The sequence below is a fragment of the Chionomys nivalis genome, chromosome 21, assembly GCF_950005125.1.
Source record: "Chionomys nivalis chromosome 21, mChiNiv1.1, whole genome shotgun sequence".
Lineage (NCBI taxonomy): Eukaryota > Metazoa > Chordata > Mammalia > Rodentia > Cricetidae > Chionomys > Chionomys nivalis.
Window position 1 is genome coordinate 12,235,214 of NC_080106.1, and position 27,162 is coordinate 12,262,375.

Below are 27,162 nucleotides of genomic sequence, written 5' to 3' on the forward strand. Positions count from 1 at the left end.
TTGCATAGTGCCTGGTGCCTAGTAGATGCTCATACTTTAGTTAGCAAATCAGATATGCCGAGATGAAGAACACAGCCCCTCAATCCCAGGTGATCACCACATGGGATTAAGTGCCAGCAGCTCATTCCACTTAGGGATAATAGCCTCGTGGGTCTGCAGCCAAGATCTGACTTTAATCCCTTCTCAAAGATCATCAGAAAACTATCACCAGAGAGCTCATGGTCCCCTGATGCTAGGCTGACAGTAAAATATGTCCCGCTGAGTCCCAGTGTCCCAGAAGCGTTCAACCTCGTGTTAAGGGGTAGGAGGAGTCCTGGGGATTGGAGGAGCAACTGTCCACCCCAGCGCTCCTGGATGTGCCTTGGAAGGCTTTGTAGTCGTTCTGGATACGGCTCAAACGGAGCTGTCCTGATATTAACTACGATCATTGAAGTCGCGCATACGATGTTATTGTTTTTCAGCATTCCACAAGTATCAGATAGCAGCTGTTGTGAAACAGGACATAGGCGATATTGCAGACTGCCCAGCCAGTTTCAGTCTCTGGTGACAACACTGAAGATCACAGCCTCCAGCCGGGCGGTGGTGGCGCACGCCTTTAATCCCAGCACTCGGGAGGCAGAGGCAGGCAGATCTCTGTGAGTTCGAGGCCAGCCTGGTCTACAAGAGCTAGTTCCAGGACAGGAACCAACGGAGAAGCCCTGTCTCGAAAATCCAAAAAAAAAAAAAAAAAAAAAAAGATCACAGCCTTCAGAGGAAGGGCTTCCAGCGTGCATAAGGGCATGCGTGTCGTCTAAACACCAAAAGGCTGTTTGCAAGTAATAGTAATAGCTGGCGAGTAGACCGGCTTTCTAAATCATTGGCCACCGGGTCCTCACAGCAGATCCAAGAACCCTAAAAGCAGACATGTGTCTCTCAATAGTTCTCTATTCTCTGCACTCCCCTCCGCTTTTACTTCCTCACCGAGCATGTATTTACAGTTGAGAAAAGAACAATTTCCATTTGCAAAAAAAAAAAAAAAATATTAAAAGCTTTCTTCTGTTGAAAACTGAGCTCTCGAGAGAAGCATCCCCTTGGGATCTCCGGCTTTTATTTTAAAGTAACTGTTAGCCCAAGACAATAAACACTGTAACGAAAAGACGCAATCAGGAGTTTGAAAATATGGGATCAGATGGGCTCACTTTATTGAAGAGAAAATTGAAGGTCAGATGAGTCAAAGGCTCCATCGAGGTCATTCGTGAGACTGAGGGTAGAGCAGCCTGAGGTCAGATTTCTGCCTTCCAGCCCTGTAAGCTTTTCCATTCTCAAGGCTGTCTGTTTATAGATACTCATTGGGTTGAGACGGTCTCTTCTGATTCATTTTAAGGTAGTCCTTAGACATTTTATTGGGCAAATCTGTCATTTGTCCAAATCCATAGATAGCTCTTTCTGAAAAGCCCAAGTGCTTCCCAAATCGCTGAGTCAGAGAACAAGTCAGTATTTATGATGCTCGAGTTGATTCTATGTATTTCCCAGTGCCCAGAGAAATGTCTCAGAACCCAGGGAGCTAATTAAATTGTAACAAAGCTCCATGAAGGTAGAGGCTGTCCTTGTGCCCCACCCAGGATCCATCCCAGTACCAGACACGTACACTAGGTGCTCCCTACAGATTTGCTAAGTGAATAAATATTAATAGGAATGAGGGATATTTTCCAGTCCCTTCCAGGTAACGCCAGATGCTGTTTCCCACAATTCTCCACTGACCTCCAAACTGGCTTACTTAATAATAACTTCCTGACTCCCTGTGAATGGCCACCTGCAATGTATGCAGGCCACAAAGTAAACTCATGAGGGCTGAAGAGATGGCTCGGCAGGTAAGAGCGCTGGCTGCTCTTCCAGACGACCTGGCTTCTGTTCCTAGAACCTACATTGTGGGTCACAATCGTCCATATAACTCCTGCTCTAGGGGATCTGACGCTCTTCTCTACCCTCCTCAGGCACTGCACACACAAACGCACTCAAAATAAAAATAAACACAACATTTTAAAATTAAAAATTTGATTCCTCAAATCTAATTACAATTCCTCCTGAGTATGTGGTAGTACTCTGATAGTATTTGTTTACACAGTGGCAGAAATGGGGGTCTTTTTAAGAGGGACTAGGGATGGAACCCAGGATCTTGTGCACACAAAGACAGCCATATACTTGGATCTATGTCCCTAGCCCTTGACCTGTATCCCATACTGTGTTTGGGGCCCTTCATCTCACTCGCCAGTGAACTCCACAAGGTCTGAGGCAGACTGCTCTGCCTCCAGCCATTTCAACCTCACCCAAACCATTTGACCCTCCACCACCTCATCCTTCCTTGGGAATCCTTCCTTCCTGACAAGGAAGTCAAATAAAGCCACTTCCGGTTTACATAGCCTCTGATGGCTTTCTGTCAGACTTCGGAGGAAGAAGATCCAAAGCCCTTCTCATGCTGAACAGGGCCCTGAGTGAGCTACAGCCTATGTCCTATGACCACAACCTCTAACGTCCCTTCTCGGTGTGCACTAGCCACACCGGCCAACTTGCTCCTCCTGGAACAACCCTAACTCATTCCCACTTCAGCGCCTTGGGATCATCCTATTTTGCTGTCAGGGAGTCCACTGATATTTTCATTTTGCTTCTTTATTCTATTTAGAGCGCAGAGATGATGCCTCCCTCACCCCACTTCCTCTTTCTTTGGATATTTAACCCCTGCCTAAGTTATATACAGGTATGTGCGCACTGCGGGTCCTTTCTGGTTATCTGTTCTAAAGGCTTTCACGAGCCTGCACAGGGGTTGTTTGTTTGTTTGTTTGTTTGTTGTCTTTGTGTCACTAGACCCTAAGACGAAGCTGGAATCAAAGTACATATCTTAAAAGGCTTTCTTATTGGGTAGATGTTGCTTTTCCTCTCCTGCTCCCTGGCCTAACTCTGCACTCCAAGGATGCGAATTATTGAGAGTGATTTAAAGGACTCAAAATGACACTTGTAAACCTTAGATCACAACAGCCCCAGGCATAGGTTACCTTAGTAACTTCTTTCAAACAAGGTCCTGTGCTAGAACCTTTGTTTTGTCCTAGTCAGGCATGTACCACTTTATAAAACTGGAAACAATGTATAAGAAGTACTCAAATTTTTTTTTTTTTTGATTTTTCAAGACAGGGTTTCTCCATAGCTTTTGGTTCCTGTCCTGGAACTAACTCTGTAGACCAGGCTGGCCTCGAACTCACAGAGATCTGCCTGCCTCTGCCTCCCGAGTACTGGGAGTAAAGGCGTGCACCACCACCGCCCTGCTCAAGAAGTACTCAAATTTTATTCTTTAGCAAGAATTCTAACTACCTGGCTGTGGGGTGTCTGGTAAGCTGGTTTATTTGGCAATATTTACATGGTATAAATAACTCACTGCACTTTGGACATATCTAATCATCTGAACTCATTTGAATCCTTCTTACCCATTGTACTTTCTCTGGGTCTCAGGAAGTTTACATAGTATTGTCTTGACTCTTCCAAAGGAGACCCTAACAGATGCCCTCTCACCCTATAGGACACCAATGACTGACCAAAGTAACTATTCCATCAAAATGGGATGAATTTATTGGGGTTATTTACAGAGCACGAGGGATAGGTTACTTACAGGGACATGCGTGACCCCCAAGGCAGCCACAAACCCCAAAGTCTTACCTGAATGTAGATGCGATTTCCCTAAAGCTGCATAAATGACCTGCTTCCTCTCCATCCACACCTCCCCCACTTCAGTGAACTTTTCAGACTCTCTACAGTATCTCATGAAACCACAGGCATCTGGGGCAGAAGTGCACACAGCTGGGAAGGGAGCCCAGCAGGGAGTGGCTGAACCTCAGGTGAGACTCCAGGGGCCCTCCCGTGGCATCCATGGAGGGAATGTCAGTCAGCCGGAGCTTGGTGGCTCCTGGTCACAGCTGCTCTGGTTAAAATGGTGAAGTCTGGAATTCCCAGAGCAGTCTGCGACACAGCACTGTTTCTCTAAACCAGCACTTCCTCACCTGGTGATGGGGAGGGCACAATGAGATGGTGCTGGTGAAGGCAGCACCACAGTCTGGCACATGGTAGGCACTCGACACGTGCTGTACTGTTCCTCTTATTGTCACCATTTCCCCTACCACCATTGCCTTTGCTTTGCTGGGATCTTGCTCAGCTTGGGAATTATCAACCTCTAACTGACCTTTAGGTAAAATCGAGTTTCTCCTGTAGTGCCAGCACTGTCTTCAGGGTTGAGTTGATATCCATCTCCCCTTTTGTTTTTCTTTTACCCTAATTCTGGGAGTTAGGTGAACTTCATTTATCTCCTAACTTCATCACATGGTCTTGCCTTCCATGTCAGATCTTTAAATACCCTGTTCTGTCTCCTTTATATCATGCTGCATGCATTTATTTAATTATGTTTCACAGGCCAACCTTGAATTCATAAAGATCCCCCTGTCTCTGCCTCCCGAGTACTGAGACTAAAGGCATGTGTCACCACACCCCACTTTTATTATTTATAATTATGTGTGCCTCTGTGCACATGAGCGCAGATGCCCGTGGAGACCAGAGGCGTTGGATCCCCTGGACCTGGAGTTAGAGGCGGTTGTGAGCCATCCAGTATGGATGCTGGGAATCAAACTTGCATCCTCTGCAAGAGTAGCCAGTGTTCTTCACCACTGAGCAATCTCTTCAGCCCCCCTTCTTCTGATTTACCTTTAAACACTTAAATCATTCCAACTATTTTCAGAAAGCCATCAGACAGACCTCCAAGACTGATGCTTCATCCACACTCTGCTTGAGAAAGCCTTGTTCTCAGGGTGTCTTCCTGTGCATTCTTTTAGAGGGTCTTGTTTTCATGCTTCGTCTGTGATTGGCCTCTGATGTATGGATTTTTCTGAATGGTAGCTCAGTCTTGCAGAGACAAAGACACCTAAAGAGGAGATCCATTCACACCTTGAACAGCTTGTTCATTCAACCAAAATTCTAAGTGCTTACAATATGCCCGTCTCTTGTGGGAGACCATATGCAATTAGGGTCAGTACTAAATCTAAGGAGCTATTGGCTACTCGGGGAAGGAATGTCTAGAGAGCAGTAATTTAGTTGGCAAAGATGACACGGCCTGCTTATTCAGATTGGTGTGTGCACACCTCTGGGAACACAGCAGACAGGTGCCATCCCCTCCATCAGTCACCCTGACTCTAACACATCTGTAAGTCCCTATTCTTTCCAGGTACGAGTCCAGGATGACTTGCAGGAGTCAGTTCTCTTTTACTAGAGACTGAACTGGGCCATCATACCTGGCGGCAAGCATCTTTAGCCACCGAAGCCACGTCACCAGCCCTTTCTCATTTTCAACATGTCTACCGTCTTTCGTGTCTAGCCCTCTGCACTGAGCCTCCTGAGCCTCTCAGTGGAGCCAGGGAAATCTCCTGGCTGGCCTCATGTAAATAACTGATTTGTCCTCTGTCCCTGGACCTGTGTCCAGGGTTGACAGTCCCCAGCGTCACTTCCTTCAGCTTCTTTTTGCCTCGTTGGACCTTGAACTCCCCTGGAGTTTAGCTACCAGCCTCGAATCTTGCTTCTATCACTTTACTGGTTATCCTGCTTCTGCAATGACCTGAATGGGGCTCCTAGCTGGAAACAGCTGTCTCACTCAGATCCCACATGACCCCCATTGGTCATGCAGTTCCCATCTGGAACAATCCATGTCCCACTGGGGAACTTGCTGGATGCATAGCCATGTCCCGCCACTTTGACAGACACATCTGGGCCCCGTTACACCTCGTGTGCCTAGTTTTCTCGTTGTTGTGAGAAACTGCCTGATACAAACAACTGGTTTACAGTCTCAGATTCTTGTTGGCCGGCTGTGTACAGCACCGTGCATGACAGCTGCAGTTATTCAGATGCCACTATGTGGCACCGTGTCCAGCACCTGGCAAGTGGTCAGTAGACACTAACGTGAGAAAGCAAGCCATGGGGCTGGAGAGGAGGCTTGGTGGTTAAGAGCACATACTGCTCTTGTAGATGACCCTAGTTCACTTCCCAGCATCCATGTCAGACAGCTCATAACCATCTGTAACTCCAGCTCCAGGGGCTCTGATGCCCCCTTCAGGCCTTCTCAGGTACTATACTCATGAACACACACACACACAGACACACACACACCTACAAACACAGCATCACAGATGGAGAGATGGCTCACTGGTTAAAGTGTTGGCCAAGCAAGCCTGGGTGATGGAGTCTAGATCCAAAAACTTACTTGAATGCTAGGTGGGCAGAGTGGCTTACCTGTAATTCAAGCCTGGAAAGAAAGAGACAGCAGAACCCAGAGCAAGCTGGTTGGCAAGACTAGCCACGTCAGCAAACTCCGCGTTTGACTTCAAGACCCCACCTCAGTGAATAAAGTTGAAGAGTGATGGTGGATAAGATCTAATATTAACCTCTGGCCTCCACATGGATGCAAACACATGTGCATCTGCACCCATACACATGCACCCACACACATGCACCCACACACATGCACCCACACACATGCACCCACACACATGCACCCACATACATGCACCCACACACATGCACCCACACGTGAAAACATGCTCACCACATACACGTGAGAATGAAAATGAAAAATGAAACCAAAGCAAAATAAACAAATAAATAAAAATAAAAACAACTACACCTCTGATATTGGTGACAGCTGCTGGAACTTCTCTCTTTTCACTCCCCTGGGAGTTTCTTAACTAAGGGGTCATTAACTCGGTTTCTCTATAATTACCACTTCCTCCGGTGCTCATTTGTGGAGTTTTGGATGCCTCCCTGTGCTGGGAGCTCCCTATCCATCACACTGACCAACCCTCTAAAGTTACATACCAGACACTCCCGTGTCATGGTCTAAAAGACTGTGGCTCAGCGAGGTGAACACTGGCCCTCAGCGAACCCGCAGAGCAGCCAGGACTTCGCATCCTGTCGTTTTGGAGAAGTTTGTGTACTCCCACACTCCGTCATGTGTCACTCGCTGCCCATTTGCGTGTCCCCAGCATCTACACAAGGAGCCTGGCAAACAGTCAACGAGTGGAATCAAACCTAAGGGGCTCAGAGCCTATATACGCGTGAAGAAGGGAGCCTGAGTTTAACTGGGCCACCGCGGTTCTGAACACGTCCCTCCAGGTCCAGTCAATCAGCGCTGCAGATAGCATCTGGGCTGGTGGCTGTTGTCAGTGTTGCCCTCTTGGGAACGGGTGGTTTCAACATCAATAATTTGCACTTTGTGGCTCCCAGGTGTGCTCTTTAATCAAGACAATGCCGTCCTTCCAGAGGAACGGGTTGTCACTTTTCACAAAATTTGTCCCATTTAATGAAACTTTTTTGTTGTTGGGTGCCTAATGGACTGCTTTCTTTGTTACAGCCTTGAGCTCTTAAAATGGCCAGTGCTGTGGCATCTTCATGCATGTCTTGGTGGACCCCCACACCGCACCTGCCTTCCCTCTTTTTCGTTTACTGTGGGAAAATGAACGATTCGCCATGGATGCATGGATAGATGATGGACAGACAGGTGATGAATGACGGATGAGAGATGGAGCAGAGAACAAGACAACGTGTCACTACATAACGAACAAGGTACACCTTCTCTCTATCATTAAATCTGTGTGGTTCTGCATCATTTGCACACCAAAAGTCCTTTCACCTCGCACCAAGATCAAAACACTAGAATGATCCCAGTTCAACTGTGAAGAAAACTGCAGCCTCCAGCAATAATGTCCCAGGTCTTACGTAATGGAGATTGGCCAGCTTCAGCTCTGAGCCAGGAGTGGCCACATATACCTGCAACTCCAGCACTAGGGTGGGAAGTGGGGGCAGGAGGATTTCTGGGGCTCGATGGCTGGCAGCTCAGCTGAGAAAAGGTAAGCTCCAGGTTCAATAAGAGACCCTGTCTCTAGAGAATATGGCAGATCAACATAGAGAAGGCCAGAGCTAAGTGCTTGTGGTCACCTGACACCTTCCCCCAAAGACATGTAGGTCCTGGAACCTGTGAATGGGACCCGCCATAGCAAAGGTGTGTCTACATTTACAGATGTGTCCAGAGTAAAGATCTAGAGATGAAGACACATCCCACAGCATCCCAGAAGGCCAATGGAATCACAGGGGGGAGGCAGAGGAGGATTTGACCCAGATGTGCCCCTGGGAGCAAGGGCAGAAACTGTGTCAGGGCTTAGTCAGGGCAAGAGGGTGAGTCAGGGAGAATTCCTCCTAGACCCTACAGAAGGAAGGTGTCCCAAGATTCCTTGCCTTTTATCTTCCACAACGGCAAGTGAATCAGTGTTCACTGCTTTAAGCCAGCAGTTCTCAACCTGGGGGTTGTAACCCCTTTGGGGGTGGAACAACCCTTTCACAAGGGGTCACCGAAGACCATCAGAAAACACAGATATTTACATGTCAGTTCATCACCGTTGCAAAATTACAGCTATGAAATAGCAACGAAAGAAATTTTATGTTCGGGGGTCACCACAACACGAGGTACTGTATTAAAGGGTCGCAGCATCAGGAAGGCTGAGAACCGCCTGCTTTAAGCCATATCCAGTTTATGGAATTTGTTTCACCCACAACACCTTCCTTACCCCTTCCTGTAAACACCTCGTCTGGCACAAGCTGGTTTGTCAGTTTACACACACTCTCCTTGTAAGAAATCTTTGTCCCACCCCTAGCTGAGAAGATTCACCAGCCATGAGGACAGAGCTGCCCTCCTACATCAATTCCTAGGGTAAGGTGAAGAGCCCCAAGGAAGGTTAGGAGCTGGGGCCTCACACCTGCACCACCCAAATGACAGGAAGAAAACAAAATCAGAAGGTCAATGACCTTCAGCACTCCCAAGGCTCTGCCGCAATCTGAAAGGGCAGGAACTATGAAATGTCAGAGGACACTACTCATCCTACAAACACAGTGGATCGACTTTGTAGGGGAAATACTGGAAAAATGTACTCGGACATCTGAATTGAACCAGGTATCATAGATGTTACCATCTTCAGGTCCCACTGAAGAAGACAAGAAGTTAAAATATCCATAGAAGAGCAGGCTATGGCGCCACCTGTGACTGTGGCTTACATCTCGTTTTCTAATTTTGAACAAAAGCCTAGTTTGGGTCAAAAAAAAAAAAAAGATATATATCCCAAGGCAGGGAGGTTTAGAAGTTTCTAGAGACCATATTTGAATCCGATTCCTTGTTTATCCCTCCCAAGGCTTATCCCAGCACCACTCAGCGTGAAACACCACCAGGGCACATGCTGTCTTGGCAATGATCTGCTGAAATCCTGCCTATCCAAGTCAGGGGCTACAGGAGATTCAGATGGTTGCCCACGGTCCCTGCATCTCAGATACTTAGAATAGAGCTACAGAGGGCAAGCTTGCAGTGGCTGCCCAGAGAGGGACTCCCCAAGATTCTTGGCACACCATTTTAAGAGCTCAAGACTGTAACAAAGAAAGCAGTTCATTAGGCACCCAACAACAACAGCAATAAAGTTTCATTATATGGGACAAATTTTGTGAAAAGTGAAAACCCGTTCCTCAGGAAGGGTTTATTTGTGTCTAAATCTCAGCCCACAGTCCAGGAATTTGAGAAGCAACTTGAGAAAACAAGAACATAATTTCTTTGGATCGGATGACCACGGATGACCAGTATGAATCTTTCCAGAACTCTGACCTTAGCTGTCAAACAGTCCAGGAGCAGCTCCAGGCCTTGTGTTACAAACTCTAGACATTAAATTACACAGTGTGGTGATTTGAAAAGGAATGGTCCCCACAGGCTCATAGATTTGAACGCCTGGTCATTTGGGAGTGCACTACTTGACAGGGACTGGGAGGTGTGGCCTTGTTGGAGGAAGTGTGTCACTGGGCTGGCTCTGGGGTTTCAAATGTTCAAGGCAGGACCAGACGTCCTCTCTTTTCTTTCTGCCAACTGATTCAGATGTAGAACTCAGTTGCCTCTCCAGCACCATGTTTGCCTGTGCGCCACTTCCCACCGTGACAATAATGGACTAAACCTCTGAAGCTGTAAGCATGCCCCAGTTAAATGCTTCCCTTTATAAGAGTTACCATGGTCATGGTGTCTCTTCACCACAATAGAAGACGACTAAGACACACAGTAAAGAGAAAAAGGAAGAAAGAAAGAAAGAAAGAAAGAAAGAAAGAAAGAAAGAAAGAAAGAAAGTCAGAAATTCAAGGCCATCCTTGGCTATGAGTTCAAAACCAGCCTGAACTAAATGATACTCTGTGTAAAAATTAAAAATCAATCTAACAAAGCCAGACAGTGGTGGTGCACGCCTTTAATGCTAGCACTCGGGAGGCAGAGGCAGGCGGATCTCTGTGAGTCGAGGCCAGCCTGGTCTACGAGAGCTATTTCCAGGACAAGCTCCAAAGCTACAGAGAAACCCTGTCTCGAAAACACAACAACAACAAAAAGCAGTCTACCATTCTATGTATATGCGACTTTCCCCCAACTCACTCCAGACCCACCCTCTCTCTCCCAACCCTGCCCAATTCACCCGCTTTATAGCCCATAGACTCCAGTCTGTGCTGCTCATATACTTCTGGGTGTGGGGCCATCCACTGGAGCATAGTACCAAGGGCCACACCCTGAAAAAAAAAACTCTCCCTCCAGCGCCCCAGCTAGTTGGTAGGGCATCATGGTAAAGGTGACTAGCTTAATCTTGTGCAGACTAATTTTTTTTTTAAATGGAAACTGTACCATCGCCTGTATTCCAGGCAAGGGATGGAGTCTAGAATTTCATGCAAACTGACCCATCAGGGCAATAGCTACCGGGGTGGGAGACTGGAAATGATTTAAAGTATAAGATGGTAGGTGGTACCCATGCTGCCATGTCCCAGAGAGGGAGTCATATGCACCCATGAAAAGAAGGTAATGACCTGATAAGTGCAAACAGTGGAAGGTTTTCAAGCTGGTATATGGCTCACAAACAGATCTCTAACCTGTGGACTCTGCACGCAAACTATGGAAGCTACAGGAAACACACCAGAATGCATCCACTGGCTTTTCTTTGGGTCATGGGACTCTCGGTGTTTTTCTCATCTTATTTTAATCTAGCCAGGTGTTCTACAAGGAACGCATAGGAACTTATAATCAGAGAACACACACACCCTCATCTGTCTCTCTCCCTTCCCATGGCTCCTTCTTGGGAATTTAGCTCTATCATCACTTGGTTCAATAATCCGCATCTAGCCGGGCGGTGGTGGCGCACGCCTTTAATCCCAGCACTCGGGAGGCAGAGGCAGGCGGATCTCTGGGAGTTCGAGACCAGCCTGGTCTACAAGAGCTAGTTCCAGGACAGGCTCCAAAACCACAGAGAAACCCTGTCTCGAAAAAAAAAAATAATCCGCATCTACCTCTCTCCTAGTCCCAAGCTGCAGCCTCCACCTGCAGGAACAACCCTTTGCAGGTCCCCCAAAGGTATTTTCAAGTGACTCCAGAAGTACCACCCATCCCAGATGCTCCTGTCAATCACCAAGAAGAGGGAAGTCTTGCTCATCCTTAGCCTGCGTGGATACACTGTTGCACACCTCTTAGATCCGGTAGCTAAGAAAAGGCTCTACTTCTTGGCTGGGACTCAGCCTCATAGGATGCTTTTCAAGACGGCCCTGTGTGATAGTGGCCATAAGTTTCAACCTCCAGAGGGAAGAGGAAGCACAGAGGACCCAAGGTGTCTCACTGTCAGATGGTATAGACGGTGGGGATGGCAGAATTGGTTAAGGCTTTTGTATGTGTGTCCTGATTTGCCACAGCAAAGACTTCTGGGTGTTTCAAAACCACCCGACAGATCTTTAAACAGTGTTAAGAAGGAATCAAAAGTGTTTTGACTTAACCTGGACCAGCAACCTGTTCCAAGCTGTGAGCCTTGCAACCAGTAACTTTGGTCCTGAGGAAACAAGTATGAATCAACATTGCAAACGTGGCTCAAAGGCATGAAGGTTTCTCAGGAGCTGATTTACCCAGGCAACACCTCCAGCTTCTCCCCACACCGGACTCACCCTAGTGAAACCTGCTCTGGCCACCACCAACACCTGGGAGCCTTCATTGCCTCTGACACCCTGGTCTTGGAACGCCCCGGAAGTATAGCTCTTGAGGACAGCAATAAACAGACCTGGGGAGTCTCTCCCAGGACTTCCTGTTCGCCCATCTTGCCCACCCACACGCTTCATCACCAGGAAGCCTGGGAGGAGGTGGAGGGGGGGGCTGTTTTTGTGGGCCTTTGGAGAAAGGTGCATGCATGGAGTTCTAAGTGCCCTGGCCTGTGCATGTACGAAATGTAATGGGATTATAGGACACTGGACCCAGACAAATCGAATACCCTGTCGTCAGTCTTCAGTGTTTTTTTTTGAAACCGAGACAACAGGATTTGGTGTGCCAGCCTCGCTCACCAGTATGGCATTCCAGCTGTCATCTTAAATAAGGTCAACAAACCACCAACGTTGTTTCCTCCCTGCAGAACTGGGTGCTTTCTCGAGATTAGGTCTGGGTGCTATTTGGCAATTGGGAGTACGGAGGTGGGGACACAGCCACCTCACATTCCACTCTACCCTCAAACATTTAAAGCAGAGGCACGGGTGGGTGAGTGATTGTCACATTTGCCACACCGCTTCTGCCACCCAAACCCAGGCTCTGATCATGTCTCCTTTAGGCCACTGTCACGGACATCCCCAACCTTCCAGGGGCTGAAGGACTGAGTTTCCCACAGGAGATGAAGGGGAAGGGCTCCAGCGGTCAAGCTATGTCACTTGCTTTCAGCACCCACTAGACTGTAAAGGTGGCTCAGATGACCATGGGGCTCCCAGCAATCAGGTGGGAGGCCACCTGACTTGTTTGCAATCCAGTCACTGTCTTGCTTGGGGACCTCCTTCCACTCTGCCCCACATGTCTGGTCCACCTTGAAGCACATCTTGGACGCCCCCTTTCCCTTCAGCCGCTGATACGCTCTGGCTCTCAAGCCAGTCCAGCCTTGTCCTCCACCCTGAACTCTTGCCCTTACCTGGTCAGTGCCTGTTCAGTGTCCCCTCCTGCAGAGAGAGGTCCCACTCAAACCTGTCAGTCACTGGTCATACAACTGCGCGTCTTGCAGGCTGGGAAAGGTGAAGTGCTGCAGCCTACGTTATGGGCTCAGAAGAACTTGAAGAGACAGCCGTATAAAAACAAATAACTTCTGACCAGATCTTCAAGTTTGTTTGTTTTTTCTCTTATATTCTATGTGGGATGACCGCAAAGCATCATGCCCTCCTGGTCATGTGACTTATGAACAGGGCTTAGCTGAGAAAACCAGAGGCCACACCCACAATCTAGTCCATTAGAAAGGAGAGAGGGGGGAGAAAGGATGGAGGAAGGAGCAGTGATGAGCCCCACCTTTTCTCATGCTCACGGCTACTTGTTTGAAGAACAATGATAACATGGTTAACATAATTCTTGATTCATGTTCAAGGTCTTTTGCATGTATATATGTATGTATCTGTGTGTGTATATGTGTGTGTGTGCATGCAAATATGTGTGTGACTAGAAGTGGACACTGGGTATTTCCCTCCATCCTGTTCCACCTTATTTTCTGAGACAGGGTCCCCCACACTTTGCTGAGTGTGTCAATTCAATTAGACTGTCTGGCTGTCAAGCCCCAGAGAACTTTCTGCCTCTGCCTCCCCAGAGCCTGGGTGACAGGCACATGCTGTCATGTCCGGCTTTGTGTGGGTAGCTATGGGAGGGGGCAGGGTGCCTGAACTCAGGTTCTCGGGTTTGTGTAGCCAGTATTCCCACCGACTGACCACCTTCCCAGTTCTTCAAGGTCTTAATAAGAAGAGAAAGGGCTTTCTTAAATATACCAGAACTGACCACACAAGACTTGATTTTTCTGCAAGGATTCTAATACAATGAAATCAGAGCTGTCTCTGTGGATTATTTTAGTATTTGCACCAAAAATAACAGCAGGGTGAAATGCGTGGCCACCTCCACCCAGAGAGAGAGGTACAAGCTTACTACTCACTTTCCCATTGCTGGGATAAGATCCCTACAAAAGCGACTCAAGGAAGGGCGGGTTTATTTTGGCCCTCAGGTCCAGGTGTAGTCTATCATGCGGAGGAAGGCAAGATGTCAGGAGCGTGGGGCAGCTGGTGGCATTGCATCCACAGTCAGGAAGCAGATGAATGCTGATGGTCTGTTGGCTCTTTCCTTTCTATTCAGTCCGGACATCAATTCATGGGATGGTGCGGCCCACATTCAAGGATCTTCCTTGCCCAGTTTGCCCAGTATAGAAACTCTCTCAAGCCAGGCCTATAAGTTTGTTCCTAAGTGATCCTAGATGCTGTCAACCTGACAGTGTCTGCAATCACCCTTACTGTCCCCAGGTCCCACCAGAGAAGTCATTCTTACTGTGGCCCAATCCTGACACCGTCAGGCCTGTTGGGTGATAGGGGCATCTGAATTTTCATCCTCCTGCGTCATGGCAGGGGTCTGGTTCTCTGCACTCTTGTCTACATCCGGGATAAACAAGCCATGCAGGTCCAGGTGCATGTCTGCATCCACAGAAGCACGAGCCAATTCCGTAAAAGTTTTGGCGTCCAGAATAAGTAAAAAAGGCAGCTTTTGGGGATCAGTAGAGACAATGGCCGATAGGATCACTCCTACAGGAAGACAGACAAAACCCAGTTTGTTTTCACTCGCAGAGCTGAGACTGTGATCCCGGGCCTTCTTGCAGCTGCTCTACCCCGAGCTTCAACTCCTGCTCCTAAGAGATACCTAACAGTGTTCAGTGTATAAGCTCTGCACATCCTGCACCTGGAGAGGGACATGTCTCAGAGAGGGACATTTCTCAGAGGTGCCTCTAGTCCTCTATCAACTCATTCTGGATCCAAACAGAGGGCAAGAGGATATAGGACCTGCTGTGTTGGCAGAAGAGAAGTCCCGGACTGGAATCAGAATACCAGTCCAGGATAGCCACTTCGCCTCGCTGATATTTAGTCTCATCTCTGCACTGGAGATAATTCCTACCAACCTCCAACCTCACGGGGTGCCGAGGGGATCTGCAGGGCAGACTCTGGAAGCACCTCGTTCATTTTCATGTATACTGAAGAACGCTCTTTTTCTATTGTTTGAAACCTCCGAGTGTGGAGAGACCCAGCCAGTTCCAGGAGCATGCTTGGAGTAAGATGTGCCACTCAGCGGAGCAAAATTGAATTGCCAAAGCATTTGCATTTGTGCTGTTGTTGCTTTGTTTTGAGACAGGTCTTACAGAGTAGCCCAGGCTGGTCTTAAACTCAGATCTCCCTGCCTCCACCTCTCCGAGGCTGGGATTACAGATCACGTGTTGGTATTTACACCTTGCTTGTACTGGTGCTGGAAAGAATCCAGCTCATCTCCTGGTTATATTGGCAATCCCAACCTTTGCCTGTAAATTGGAATGTTCTCTATCCTCTGCCCTCACTTACAAGGTATAGCGGGGTTAAGGAAACTTTCAGGAAATACCCGAGATTCCTCCCAAAGGACCTTGGTTGCTGTAACTGAACATGGGTGACGTCAGATTTGGCCTGGATTCAAATCCAACCTCTGCATATGGGGCACGTGACTTTGGTCAATTTGCCTCACTTTGAGCCTCCCCTTGACGAAATGAGGACAATGTCACTCCACACCCAAGGAGAGAAGGCGTGAGAAGCAGTTGGCCAGCCAAGTACGGGACTGGTCTCAGTAGGAGTGGATGCTAAACAGTCCCTCGCCTCGGAGATGGTGGTGACATGGGATCCCCCTTCTTGTGTGCCAGGCCAGAACCAGTAGGAAGTCAAGGCCAGGTGAAAAGCCACTCCTCTCACCTGAAGGAAGAAGCTGGCAGCCTCAGTGGGACGGCCTGCCCTCCCCTGCAGGTGTGGGCAGCTCCATCCCTGGCTTGGCCCGGCTGGTGTCCCCACCCATAGCTTATTAGCCTCCCTAGCATCCCCAAGGCTGTGGGCAGGGCATTTTTGAGGCAAAGGGGGGGATCAGATTTTGATTTGGCTATGTGGAAACCCACATTTCCCAGGTGCTAAGAAAACTTCACATGCATGTAAGAGAGATCATTTGAGATTTGGGAACCCGTCCTTGTGACGAGTTTTAAAACCTAAAACTGCACGTTTTGAGCGAGTGTGTGTCACTCAGTGGAAAGGTACAGGCGTGTAGCAGAAAGTTTAAACCTTGCCCATAGAAGGTCTGGCCTTTGTCACAGTCTTACCTATGAGAAATTTTCAGAGGCTGTGGGCCATGCCAGGTATTATATTCTAAAACGGTCGTCCATCCATCCATCCATCCATCCATCCATCCATCCATCCACCCATCCAATCATCTTCCTATCTATCTACCTACCTATCTTCTTGCTGTTGCTTTTCGAGACACGGTCTCAGTAGTTCAAATTCTCTGTGTCGCTGAGAATGACCTTAGACCCCTGATTGTTTTCTGTCTACCTCCCAAAAGCTGAGATCTCAGACATACCTACCATGCCCGGCTGACAATGTGATATATGATGGAGCCTAGGACCACATGGTCCCTGCTTGGCCTCTGAGAAGCTAAACACCGAGGTCATCCACACAGGGTAGCAGTCACGCGATGTGCATGAGCCATGGTAAAATCTCTGGATACGGAGGCTCGGGCAAGCTTCCCTGGCTGGAGATGCTTGGTTGTCAGAGGTTAACACTATGGGTGAACCCACTGGGAAAGGATGACCAGGGGCTCTGTCCTGGCCCTTCCTGCACCCCATCCTATGTGCCCACTCCTGACTTTTGCTAATTTTAGTCTATCCTCTTTCACTGTGATAAGGTATAATCTTTAGAATAATGACTGCCCATGAGCTCTGGGGTCCTAGTAAATTACAGAACGCAGTGGTGAGAGACCTTGGGCTGGCACTTGACATCAGAAGCAAGTGTGGTCTTGGGAGGTTTGTAGTGTGGTTTTGCCACTGACACACCTAGACTTCTCATCAGGCCACCGACTTGTGGGGTGCCTCTGGATGGTGCCTCTGTCTGGTGGGCGATCACATCACATGGGCTCCCTCCCCCCATTCTTACCGTCATCCTCATCCATGGCTCCTGGCGTGGGTACAAACACGGGTTCCGCCGGCCAGCAGCACTCCTCACCCCACTTTAAGGAGGACTTTGTGAGAACATCGTATTTCAATATCTGTGTATGCAGAGAAGAGAAAGATGGGATCCCGCATGTGCAAGCACACCGACTCTGGGAACAGGAGGGCAGAAAAGCCACAGGGGTGAGACTGAGTCCTCAAACCTACACGTGTGACATCACCTCCAAGAGACACCTGTCCCAGGCAGCGCAGTCACAGAAAGGGAAGAACCAAACTTCCTCCCTCAGTATCAAACACGGGGCCCACATAGGGCTGAGACTCAACAATCATGAATTTTTCTGGTATTTGGCACTATCTCACAATGTTTTAAATTACATAATTAAGGTGTTTAATGCCACTAATTAAAATATGATACAATTCTTTTGTTGCTTTGAAAGTGGAAGCTCTGGACTACGGCTGGAGCAGCTGTGGAGCCCCTGCCCAGAACACCTGAGGTTCTGGTTTGAGTTCCAGTATCCAAAAACAAAACAACAAATAAAAAGGAAAATTCCCATAATCTCTCACAGGCCGATTCCTGTAGGGTATAGAATTAGTGGGAGTGGCTTGGAGTGTGCTCTGTGTGTGTAAACCTTAATTTTTGCTTATGAGTATTTTGTACCATAGATATTTCCTTATTTTCCTTTTTGTTTTTTTTTTTTTTAAGACAAGGTTTCTCTGTAGCTTCGGAGCCTGTCCTGGAACTAGTTCTTGTAGACCAGGCTGGCCTCGAACTCACAGAGATCTGCCTGCCTCTGCCTCCTGAGTGCTGGGATTAAAGGTGTGCGCCACCACCACGTGACAATATTTTAATTTTTAAAAATTATTTTTAATTCACTGTTTTATTTTTACTGTATGCTTTCTTACAGTTAGTGGGGGGCACTCGTCATTGTGTCGTGCCACAGCACGTATGTGGCAGAGGACAGGAGTTGGTCTCTCACTCTACTATGTAGGTTCCTGAGCTCAAACTCTGGTTGCCAAGCCTAACAACACATCCCCTAACCCACTGAGCTATCTCATCTACTCTGCTTTTTTTTTTTTTTTTTTTTTTTTTTTTTTTTTTTTTTTTTTTTTTTTTTGGTTTTTCGAGACAGGGTTTCTCTGTAGCTTTGGAGCCTGTCCTGGAACTCGCTCTGTAGACCAGGCTGGTCTCGAACTCCCAGAGATCCGCCTGCCTCTGCCTCCCAAGTGCTGGGATTAAAGGCGTGCGCCACCACCGCCCGGCTTGTTTTTTTTTTGTTTTTTTTTTTTTTTAATGCAACTAAAAATGTTGATACGAAAGAAAAGTGGTGTCTGACCAGCACTTTGGACAGCACCTGACTATAGTAAATACTGACAAACAGTCACTTAAAAAACAAAATTAATCCTCCAGGCTCCAGTGACACCCTTCCTGGTGGGGAAGGCCAGCTGGCTGCTGGGGGCAGCACTCCCAGCCGATTCCTTTGCTCTCAGAGCCCACCCCGGAGTGCTACATAACTGGGGCTCACAGAGCAGATGGAACACAGAACTCACGCTTTAGACTTACGCCAACTGATTGCCCTCCTGAACCCCCTTTCCCAGTCTTAAGCCCGGAGGAGGCTGCTTTGCAGACACTAAGTTGGGTCCAGAGAACCCAGCTTGCATGCACAGGGACAGTACCTTGGTCGGGATGGGACTCCACTGAACTTCAGCAGCAAAGATGTAGCGATAGGGCTTCCCGTTGTGAGCATAATTTATCCGAGGGAGTTCTAGGCCTGCAGAGGACGGGACACTGATGAAATCCCATCCCTGGGGTGGGGAACTTCCCTCTTCATGCCAAACTGGGCCTTGTTCATAGGAACAGTTCCCAAGTACCACCCCTGACCTTGATTCAGACCCAGATTACAATCAAAGGTGGTCACAGGTAGGGAGGGTCCTTGATAATGATGCTGGCCCTGCCAGAAGGTTCAGGAGTGAGGTACCTCACACCAGGGGGCTTTAAATGCATAAGTGCCTGTAATTATCCATGATAGAAATCAGAGAATTACAGATTTCAATCAGAGCCTGCTGCAATTTTTAACACCCCTACCCCCCCCGTGTGTGTGTAAGTGCACATGAGTATGAAAACAGACTCCAGAAACCACTGGGAGGAGTGTCATTGCATAATATACAGTAAATCTGGTACCTGGGTTTGTGCAGTCACTGTGTAAGTACTAGGAGATACTAAGGCAACAGGATTGTCACAAGTTCAAAGCCAGCCTGGCCTATAGAGTAAGACCTTGTCTAAAATAAATAAAATAAAATCGGTAAATGCTATTATAATATGTATAAAAAGAATATTTACAAAGGATTTTCCCAACATGGGAAATGTCTTATATGATAAGGTTAAGTGTAAAAGGCAGGCTATAAAGTTCTGTCCCTATGTCATAAACAGGAAGTTCAGAAGCATTGCTGGGGTCAGCACTGCTTGCCAGCTGATACTCCATCTTGCAACTTTCAATATTTCTATTACTTTTTGCCCATTTTTTTGTCTGTTTCAAGACAAGACCTATTAGAGCCTCTGCAAGCTTTTAACTCACAATGAAGTTGAGCAAGACCGTAACCCCCAACCCCATCTCTCAAGAGTTGATACTGCAGGCATATAATCTGCTTTTGTTTGTTTGTTTTTTGAGACAGGGTATGTGGCTTGGGCTAGCCTGGTACTCACAGCAATCCTCCTGCCTCAACCTCCTGATGCTGGGATTATAGGCATATACCACCACACCCAGCTTCACTGTACACTTGGAAGTATGAAATGCAAATTTCTCTACACCAGGCTTTGGGGTACATCTTGTAATACACCAAGCACAGAAACTCAGCTCTGTGGGACAGTGGCACTTCCCAGAGAGCTCTTGGCTGGCTCCTGTTTACGGTAAGGCTATTTGGCACCCAAGGATGTTTCTGCCCATCCTCCAATGCCAGCACTGCCCTGCCACAAAGAATACCAACACCACATGCGCCTGAGGAACATGGGTCCATGGGTGTGGCTCCTGTTCTGTGGTTTGACACTCCGTGTGTGGCTCAGCATCTCTTAGGCTCACTGGGCCAATGATGCCCACTTTGTAGAAATCGTGGTAGTTTAGAGGGAAGAGACGGAACCTACTATGCCTGTTTAATACATCACAGCCATTTGTATACATCCACTATGCTTGTCATTCATCCAAGGACCATAAGTGCTGGGAGCTATCCAAGGAAGATCCCCAAATTCTTTTCTGGGGTCTCAAGAGCCTTCCTTGCTCTTCGCTATCCCTGCATGAAAGGGAGGCATCACAGAGAGGGGTTCTGGGCGTCTCAGTGAGAAAGAATGTATCAGAATGTATCCTACCTTCATAGAGAACTTCAGGCTGGCAGTAGACATGACCGTCTTTCTCCTTCAAGGCTGTTGCTCTTGTAGATGTCACCTTGATTAAATTTGCGCCCACTTCTGCATTCTGAAAAGAGTAAGTTAAAAACAACAACATAAAAGATTATTCCCACAAACCCTTGCTTGATCATATGCTCTTGAGCAGAGCTTCCAAACATAGCACTGTGCTTGGCCTCTCCGGACAGGAAGCAGCTGTTTCATCGCTGTTATTCTTAGTTTAAAAATAGTGAGGTTCACTGGGCAGTGGTGGTACATGCCTTTGATTCCAGCACTCAGGAGACAGAGGCAGGTGGATCCCTGAGCGCGCTCGAGGCCAGCCTGGTCTACAGAGCAAGTTTGCGGACAGCCAGAGCTACACAGAGAAACCCTGCCTCAAAAACAGTAGCAGCAGCAGCAGCAGCAGCAACAACAACAACAACGAGTATTGGGGCTGGAGAAATGGCCCGACTTTTCCAGAGGACCTGAGTTCTAGATCTAGCACTACAAGGTGGCTCACAAACATCTGTTAACTTCAGTCCCTGGGATCCAATGCTTCCTTCTGGCCCCCAAGAGTCACTGTATACAAAAATGAAGGGACAAAAAATGCAAATCACCGATACACATTAAGTAAATACATTTAAAAATGCAACCATCGCTTTAAAATGACTGGGGACTGGCAACAGGAACAGACTCTTCCAAAGCCACACATCTGGTGGGCAGTACAGTCAGAACCTATCTAAGCTTTTTATCACTCTAAGGAAACAATATGCTCCAAAGAGAATATTCTTTTTTTTTTTTTTTTTTAAATGCTGGACGATTCACCTGCAAAAAGCTGCCTCCATCCTCCGACGGGTGTTTGTGGAGTCTGCAGTAACAGATAATGCTAAGGATGTTACAGTGAGAGAACGCCTGGGAACAAATAGCACACTTGGTCTGAGCCCAGCCACGTATGCTAATGAGGTACACTGGGACGCGAGTGTGAGAAATGCGACAGATCTGGACAACAGAGCGGGTAGGGGAGGAGACGTCCCTCGGTTTCGCATCCTAAGCTTGAGACTTTGGGGCAAGTAATTAGCCCAAAAGGACCTGTGGTCTGAAGTCCTTCTATGTATCATGAAGATAATAGTATGCACATCTTCGACTGATTGCAAAGATTAAGTGACATCATCTACCCAATGGTTCACAGTAGGACCCAGATAAACACTTTTGTTGGTGAGGACATCTTTGCGGCAACACAGTAGGTCTATGGTATCACTCTCAGAGGATTCCTTCCAATCCCTCCATGATGCCCTGAAACTCAGATAACACCAAAGACTTTGTGTAAGTGTTGCAACCAACAGCACTGACCTGATAACCAAGACAACTACAGAATGACTAATAGGTGGGTAGCATATATAGAATGGATACATTGTACGAAGTGATGTGTTGTGTTCTGAGCAAGTCTGAGATCAGAACAGAATACAATTTAAATGCAATATAAGTATTGTTTCTTTACAGAGGGTCTTTCTTTCCCTCCCTTCTTCCCTCCCTTCCTTCTTTCTTCTTCCTCCCTCCCTCTGTCCTTCCTTCCTTCCTTCCTTCCTTCCTTCCTTCCTTCCTTCCTTCCTTCCTTCCTTCCTTCCTCTCTTTCTTTCTTTCTTGAGACAGGGTTTCTTTGTGTAGCCCTGACTGTCCTAAAACTTGCTCTGTAGACCAGGCTGGCCTCGAACTCACAGAGATCCTCCTGCCTCTGCCTCCTGAGTGCTGGGATCAAAGGCGTGCACCACCACTGCCTGGCTAGAGGGGGGGCTCTCATTGAACATTTTTGGAGCACACTTGATTCTGAGTCACTGCATTGGTGGAAAGAGAAACCAGATGATGGAATACCATTATATTATTATTACTATGGCTGACTTGTCTGTCCAAACTTTCAACATCATTTTTAGCATTATAAACAACCTGTTTCTTCTCCATCAGCATGCGTATTTACTTAGTGTATATGTGCTTGTGTATGGAGCCAGAGGTTGGCCTTCTTTCACTGCATTTCCTCTTGTTACTTTTTCACATGCACATTTCTAGATCTTAGAAATCTGTCCCACCGCAGCAGGAAAACAAAACAAAACAGCAGGATCTCTACTCCTTTTACTTTTCATCAGCGCTAGCCTCTGCGGTCCCCCGATCTTCCTCAGTCTGTACCCGCTTTCCTTTCCATGCTTCCTGGAAGTCGTCTTCTAGTACAGACCAAGCCTTGCAAGTCTGGGTTTAGGTTCATTCTTCTTTGCATCACCCAAAGAATCATCAATCACACCAAAGCCACTGTCTTGCTACCGCCAAAGTGAGTTCTGAATTCAAATACAAAGATGTTAACTGGTGATTATTTCATTCATGAAGCTTTGTCCCTCTTTGTGGTCATTTTTTCCATGACATCAGAGACGAGATTTCCTTCAACACACGACACACGGCACCCAGGAAGTGAATACAAGACTTAATAAGCTTTTCCTTACTTCCAGTGGTCAAGGGACAAAGAACATACATGATTTGCAGTTTGGTTGAAGAATCCAATGAAACCAAGTCTGTGAACCAAGTAGCCCCTTGCTGGTACATTGTAACAGCTTATACTGTGCCCGTGGCTTGCTAGGCACGTGACAGCAGCACCCTGTGCCAGCCCCTCCCTGCCCAAGGCATGTCCAACCTTGACTCACAGGGAGTTGGTCTACAGAGACTGTTCTGGCTCCAGCCTGAAACTTGTCAGACTGGTTAAGGGATAAACTTTTAATTTTCCACACACAGCAGTAACCTAACATGACTTGGCTGCTTTTAGCAGCCAACTCTACTCAGAGTTGACAAAAAATCAGCCAGAATTTAGTGAAAAATCCCAAAAGTTTGCCCGCAATCCTGACACCAGAGGGAACTTCCAGGAAGGAAGCAGTGAGCTCAGAAATCTGCCCCTACCCCTGCTCCCATGGAGATACCAGCTTCCGTGTGGAATCAGAATTCATTTAACTTGCTATATGAGTTTGAAAAGACCCTTGGCCCCAGTGGGTTGGCTCCCCTGTCTGTAAATGGGGTGCTGGGTGAAACACAGTGGGTTCTATCTGATCTCAGAAATTTATGGTTATGTAAGCATCTGGTCCCTAGCCAGAGGCATTGTAGTTAACAACAGACATGAATTCAAATCCTGACACAATCCCAACGATGAATCTTTGGCGTTGGGCAAGCAACTTTCTCTCTTAACTGTAGACTTCGTTGGGTTGCAGTATGAATCGGCAAAGCGGTGAACCATTCTTAAAATTTGTAGGGCCTGGAGCAATAGCCCAAGCTGAGGCCCACAGGCCCTAGGCCCAAACACTGCACACTGATTAAGTAAGACCAAATCGTTCTCCTACCAAGATACATGGGCCTTCGTCAGGGGAGCTGTTCTGTCTCACACACGAGCACTAAAACCAACCTATTTTAATGCTCGCAGCTCTCATTTTTCTGGAAAGAGAAAGTTTGCTGCATTTCCGTAGCTGGATTGCAGGGGTCTTTAAAGATTGGCCCAGTTCACATCCCTCAGTCCGTGGCGAAAGAAGCAGAGACCAAGAGAAGGAAATGAAACAGAGAAGAGCCACATGTGGCTACTGAGACTTTAGAATGAGGTAAAGTGAGGTTGAAACTTCCATGGACCCCAATGCTAGCCACATCTCCCAGGCTCCACCACCACACTGGCAATTGGTAGCTACCATGATGGACAGGGAGAACATTCCAGCAGCATAGCAGGTTCTGACTCATAGGCTGCCCTGGAGGAAGGAGAATGGATGGAGATGTCCAGGACCCCTTAGCTCTCAGCCAGATGAAATGGCCCAGTGAGAGCTTCTCATTCCCGGCTTGGACTGGACCTACGCAAATGCCCTGCCCAGAACTCTAAGTCCCAAGCAGTCCCACCAGACCCTCATGAGCACACCAGCAACACAGTCTGCTCTTAGGGGGACAGAGGCAGTCTCTCAAACAGGTTGGTACCCCAGTTAGCCAAAGTATAGGTAGGTGTGATAAAGAGATGCTGTTTGTGGTAGGCATGACCCCGGGGTCCTTAGAACTTTGCTGGAGATAGAAGGGACAGACTGAGGCCTCAGAAGTAACAATCTCAGAGAAGCTTCCTATTGCCAAAGTCTCGGGGAAGAAAAGCCATTTCCCACAGGGCCCAGCACTCAGCACACCCTCCACAGATTCTATTTCATCTTATCCTCAGAGATTCACTGCCTTTGGAAACAAATCCCAAATCTGCCGGTTCAGGATCCAAAGCCATCTCATGTCGCTCTGGCTCGCTGCCTACTGTGACAGCCTCTGACCCATGACAGCCAATGCTCACAAATCTATTTCTAACATGCTACGGCGCTCTTCAGCATGAAGGCAGGGCTGCTGCCCCACTGTCTGGACATGCCTAGGTTCCTCCCTGCCGCTGCCCCTCCCCTGCAGAGCCACACCTCAGGTGCCCACAGCCCTATATAAATAGCTGGGGTTGGGGGGGGGGGTTCCACATTGCCTTCCTTTGACCTCTGAGTATCAGGGGTGACCAGGAGGTCCTAGACCTCTGAGAATAATCTCCCATCATCTGCTCTGGGTGTAGAGCAGTGCTCACTGGGAAAAGTGAATGCTGATGGAACTGTGTCCTCTTACAGACTTTGCTTCATGTTTGTCATTCATTCATTCATTCATTCATTTCCCCATGTTTAAGAGGTTTTTTTTTTTTTTGTCTATTGACTGACTTTTTTTTAATTGATTTTTATTGAGCTCTACATTTTTCTCTGCTCCCCTCCCTGCCTTTCCCCTCCCCTTCAACCCTCTCCTATGGTCCCCATGCTCCCAATTTACTCAGGAGATCTTGTCTTTTTCTATTACCCATGTAGGTTAAATCCATGTATGTCTCTCTTAGAGTCCTCATTGTTGTCTAGGTTCTCTGGGATTGTGATTTGTGGGCTGGTTATGTTTAGGAGTTTTTAAATGCAAGGATGGCTTGCTGCAAGACACAGTCCCTGCCCTCCAGGAGCCTGTACTTCAGCAGCAAGAGGGGAATCAAACAAGCCTGTCCTGCTGGAGTAGAGTGTCACCCTAGGGGGTACCACAGTGTATGCATGCCCCCAGGGGGTGATGGCACAGAGACCCAAAGGATGAAGAGCTCTTTAGGCCCAGAGAGTCTTTTCAGCCTGTGTTGTAATCACTCAGGATCCTCACGTCAACTGGTACAGTACCAGGGAGGTTCTGCTGATACTGCCCTGAGCGTGGGCTGGGAAATTGCGGCAGATGACTCCAAATTGTAAGCAGGGAGAACAGGCAGGGCTCTGGAATAGGTCAGTGGGGCAGGCAGAGAGGACACTGATGGGCAGAGGCCCCCGAGTAGAGGGCACCTGAGAAGGACCAATGTTCCTGACCCACGGTTAGGATGGAGCCAGGCCCTTGGAGCAGGGTGTGTGCGGCTGTGTTCACCTACCCAGCTTCCCCATTTGTACAGTCAGGCAGCTGAGTGACTTGAAAGCCAAGAAGCCATCTTTAAGGGACAATAAACAGCAATTAAGCTGCGTGGTCAGAGCCACCCATGCGAGGCTTTGCTCTTCTTTGCTGATTTCAAAGCGCCTGGTGGCTTACAAGGTGGCTTTTAAAGACACACACGCACACACCGTTCAAGCTTGGCTCTGAGGAAGTAGCCATTCTCCCCCGTGATCAAAGGGTGCAAAGCCTTACGTGGGGGCAGGGAGGGAACGTTGTCCCTCTTCTGGCATCAGCCCTGGCCTGAGTTCAGCCTCGTGACTCATGCCCTGTGTGTTCTGTGGCACTCTCTTCCTGCACCAGAAGACAGTCCTCGGTGCCACATTGTGGGGCTTTCCTAGCATAAGGGGTGCAAGAGGCCAGGACTGGGGGTGACTTTATGGGGTGCCATGGATCACTCAAATAGACCTTACCATGAGAGTGGCTTTCTGATAGTTTTAAGTGCCCCTCACCCCCATATTTTAGCAGAACTGTGAAACAAATGAACCCAGGGCCTCGTGTTTGCTAGGCAAGCACACTATCATTGAACTCTACTAAACCCTTTTCCTAATTGTTAGATTTATTTTTATTTTGAGGCAGGATCTCACTGAGTTGTCCAGGCTGGCCTTAAAACTTCAGGTTTTCCTGCTGCAGCCTCCTGAGTAGTTGGGAATACAGACTAGCACCACTGAGTTCCATTTAACCGCTTCCTTCCTTTTTTTTTTCCAATTAAAACAACAACAACAGCATTTTTTTTTTTTAAAAGAAGATCTCACCAGGTAGCCTATCAACCCAGACTTGACCTTACAATCCTCCTGCTCCGGTCTCCCAAGTGCTGGGGTTATAGGCATGTGCCACCATGCCCAGCTGCTTGGCTCCTTCATTCTTGCCCAATGCCAGACCAGGAATGAAACCCAGCATCTCAGAGTATTAAGCATTCCTTCTACCTCTGACTAACACCCCTGCTCTGGCTAGTTTTATCTCAGCTTGACAGAAATTAGAGTTATCTGAAAGTTAATTGAGAAAATGCCTCCATAATATCTGACTGTAAGGCGTTTTCTTAATTAGTGCTTGATGGGGGAGGGCCCAGCCTATTGTGGGCGGTGCCATCCCTGAGCTGGTGGTCCTGGGGTCTATAAGAAAGCTGACTGAGCAAGCCATAGAGAGCAAGCCGGTAAGCAGCACCCTTCCATGGCCTCTGCATCAGCTCCT

General features: G+C 47.8%; 1 protein-coding gene across 2 annotated transcripts in view; it reads right to left on the bottom strand.

Moving 5' to 3' along the window:
- Positions 1-4,852: 4,852 nt before the first annotated feature.
- Bco1 (beta-carotene oxygenase 1) overlaps positions 4,853-27,162 on the bottom strand; it is a 39,812-nt gene continuing 17,502 nt past the window's right edge. The window contains exons 7-10 of one of the 2 annotated variants that reach the window (XM_057753986.1): positions 20,452-20,557; positions 18,768-18,862; positions 17,080-17,191; positions 4,853-4,936 (exon numbers count right to left, since the gene is read on the bottom strand). In XM_057753986.1, coding sequence (XP_057609969.1) covers positions 4,860-4,936; positions 17,080-17,191; positions 18,768-18,862; positions 20,452-20,557 — 390 coding nt within the window. In that variant the 3' untranslated portion in view covers positions 4,853-4,859. Of the gene's footprint in view, positions 4,937-13,983; positions 14,674-17,079; positions 17,192-18,767; positions 18,863-20,451; positions 20,558-27,162 lie in introns of those variants that run through there. The other variant, XM_057753985.1, reaches the window with a different exon arrangement.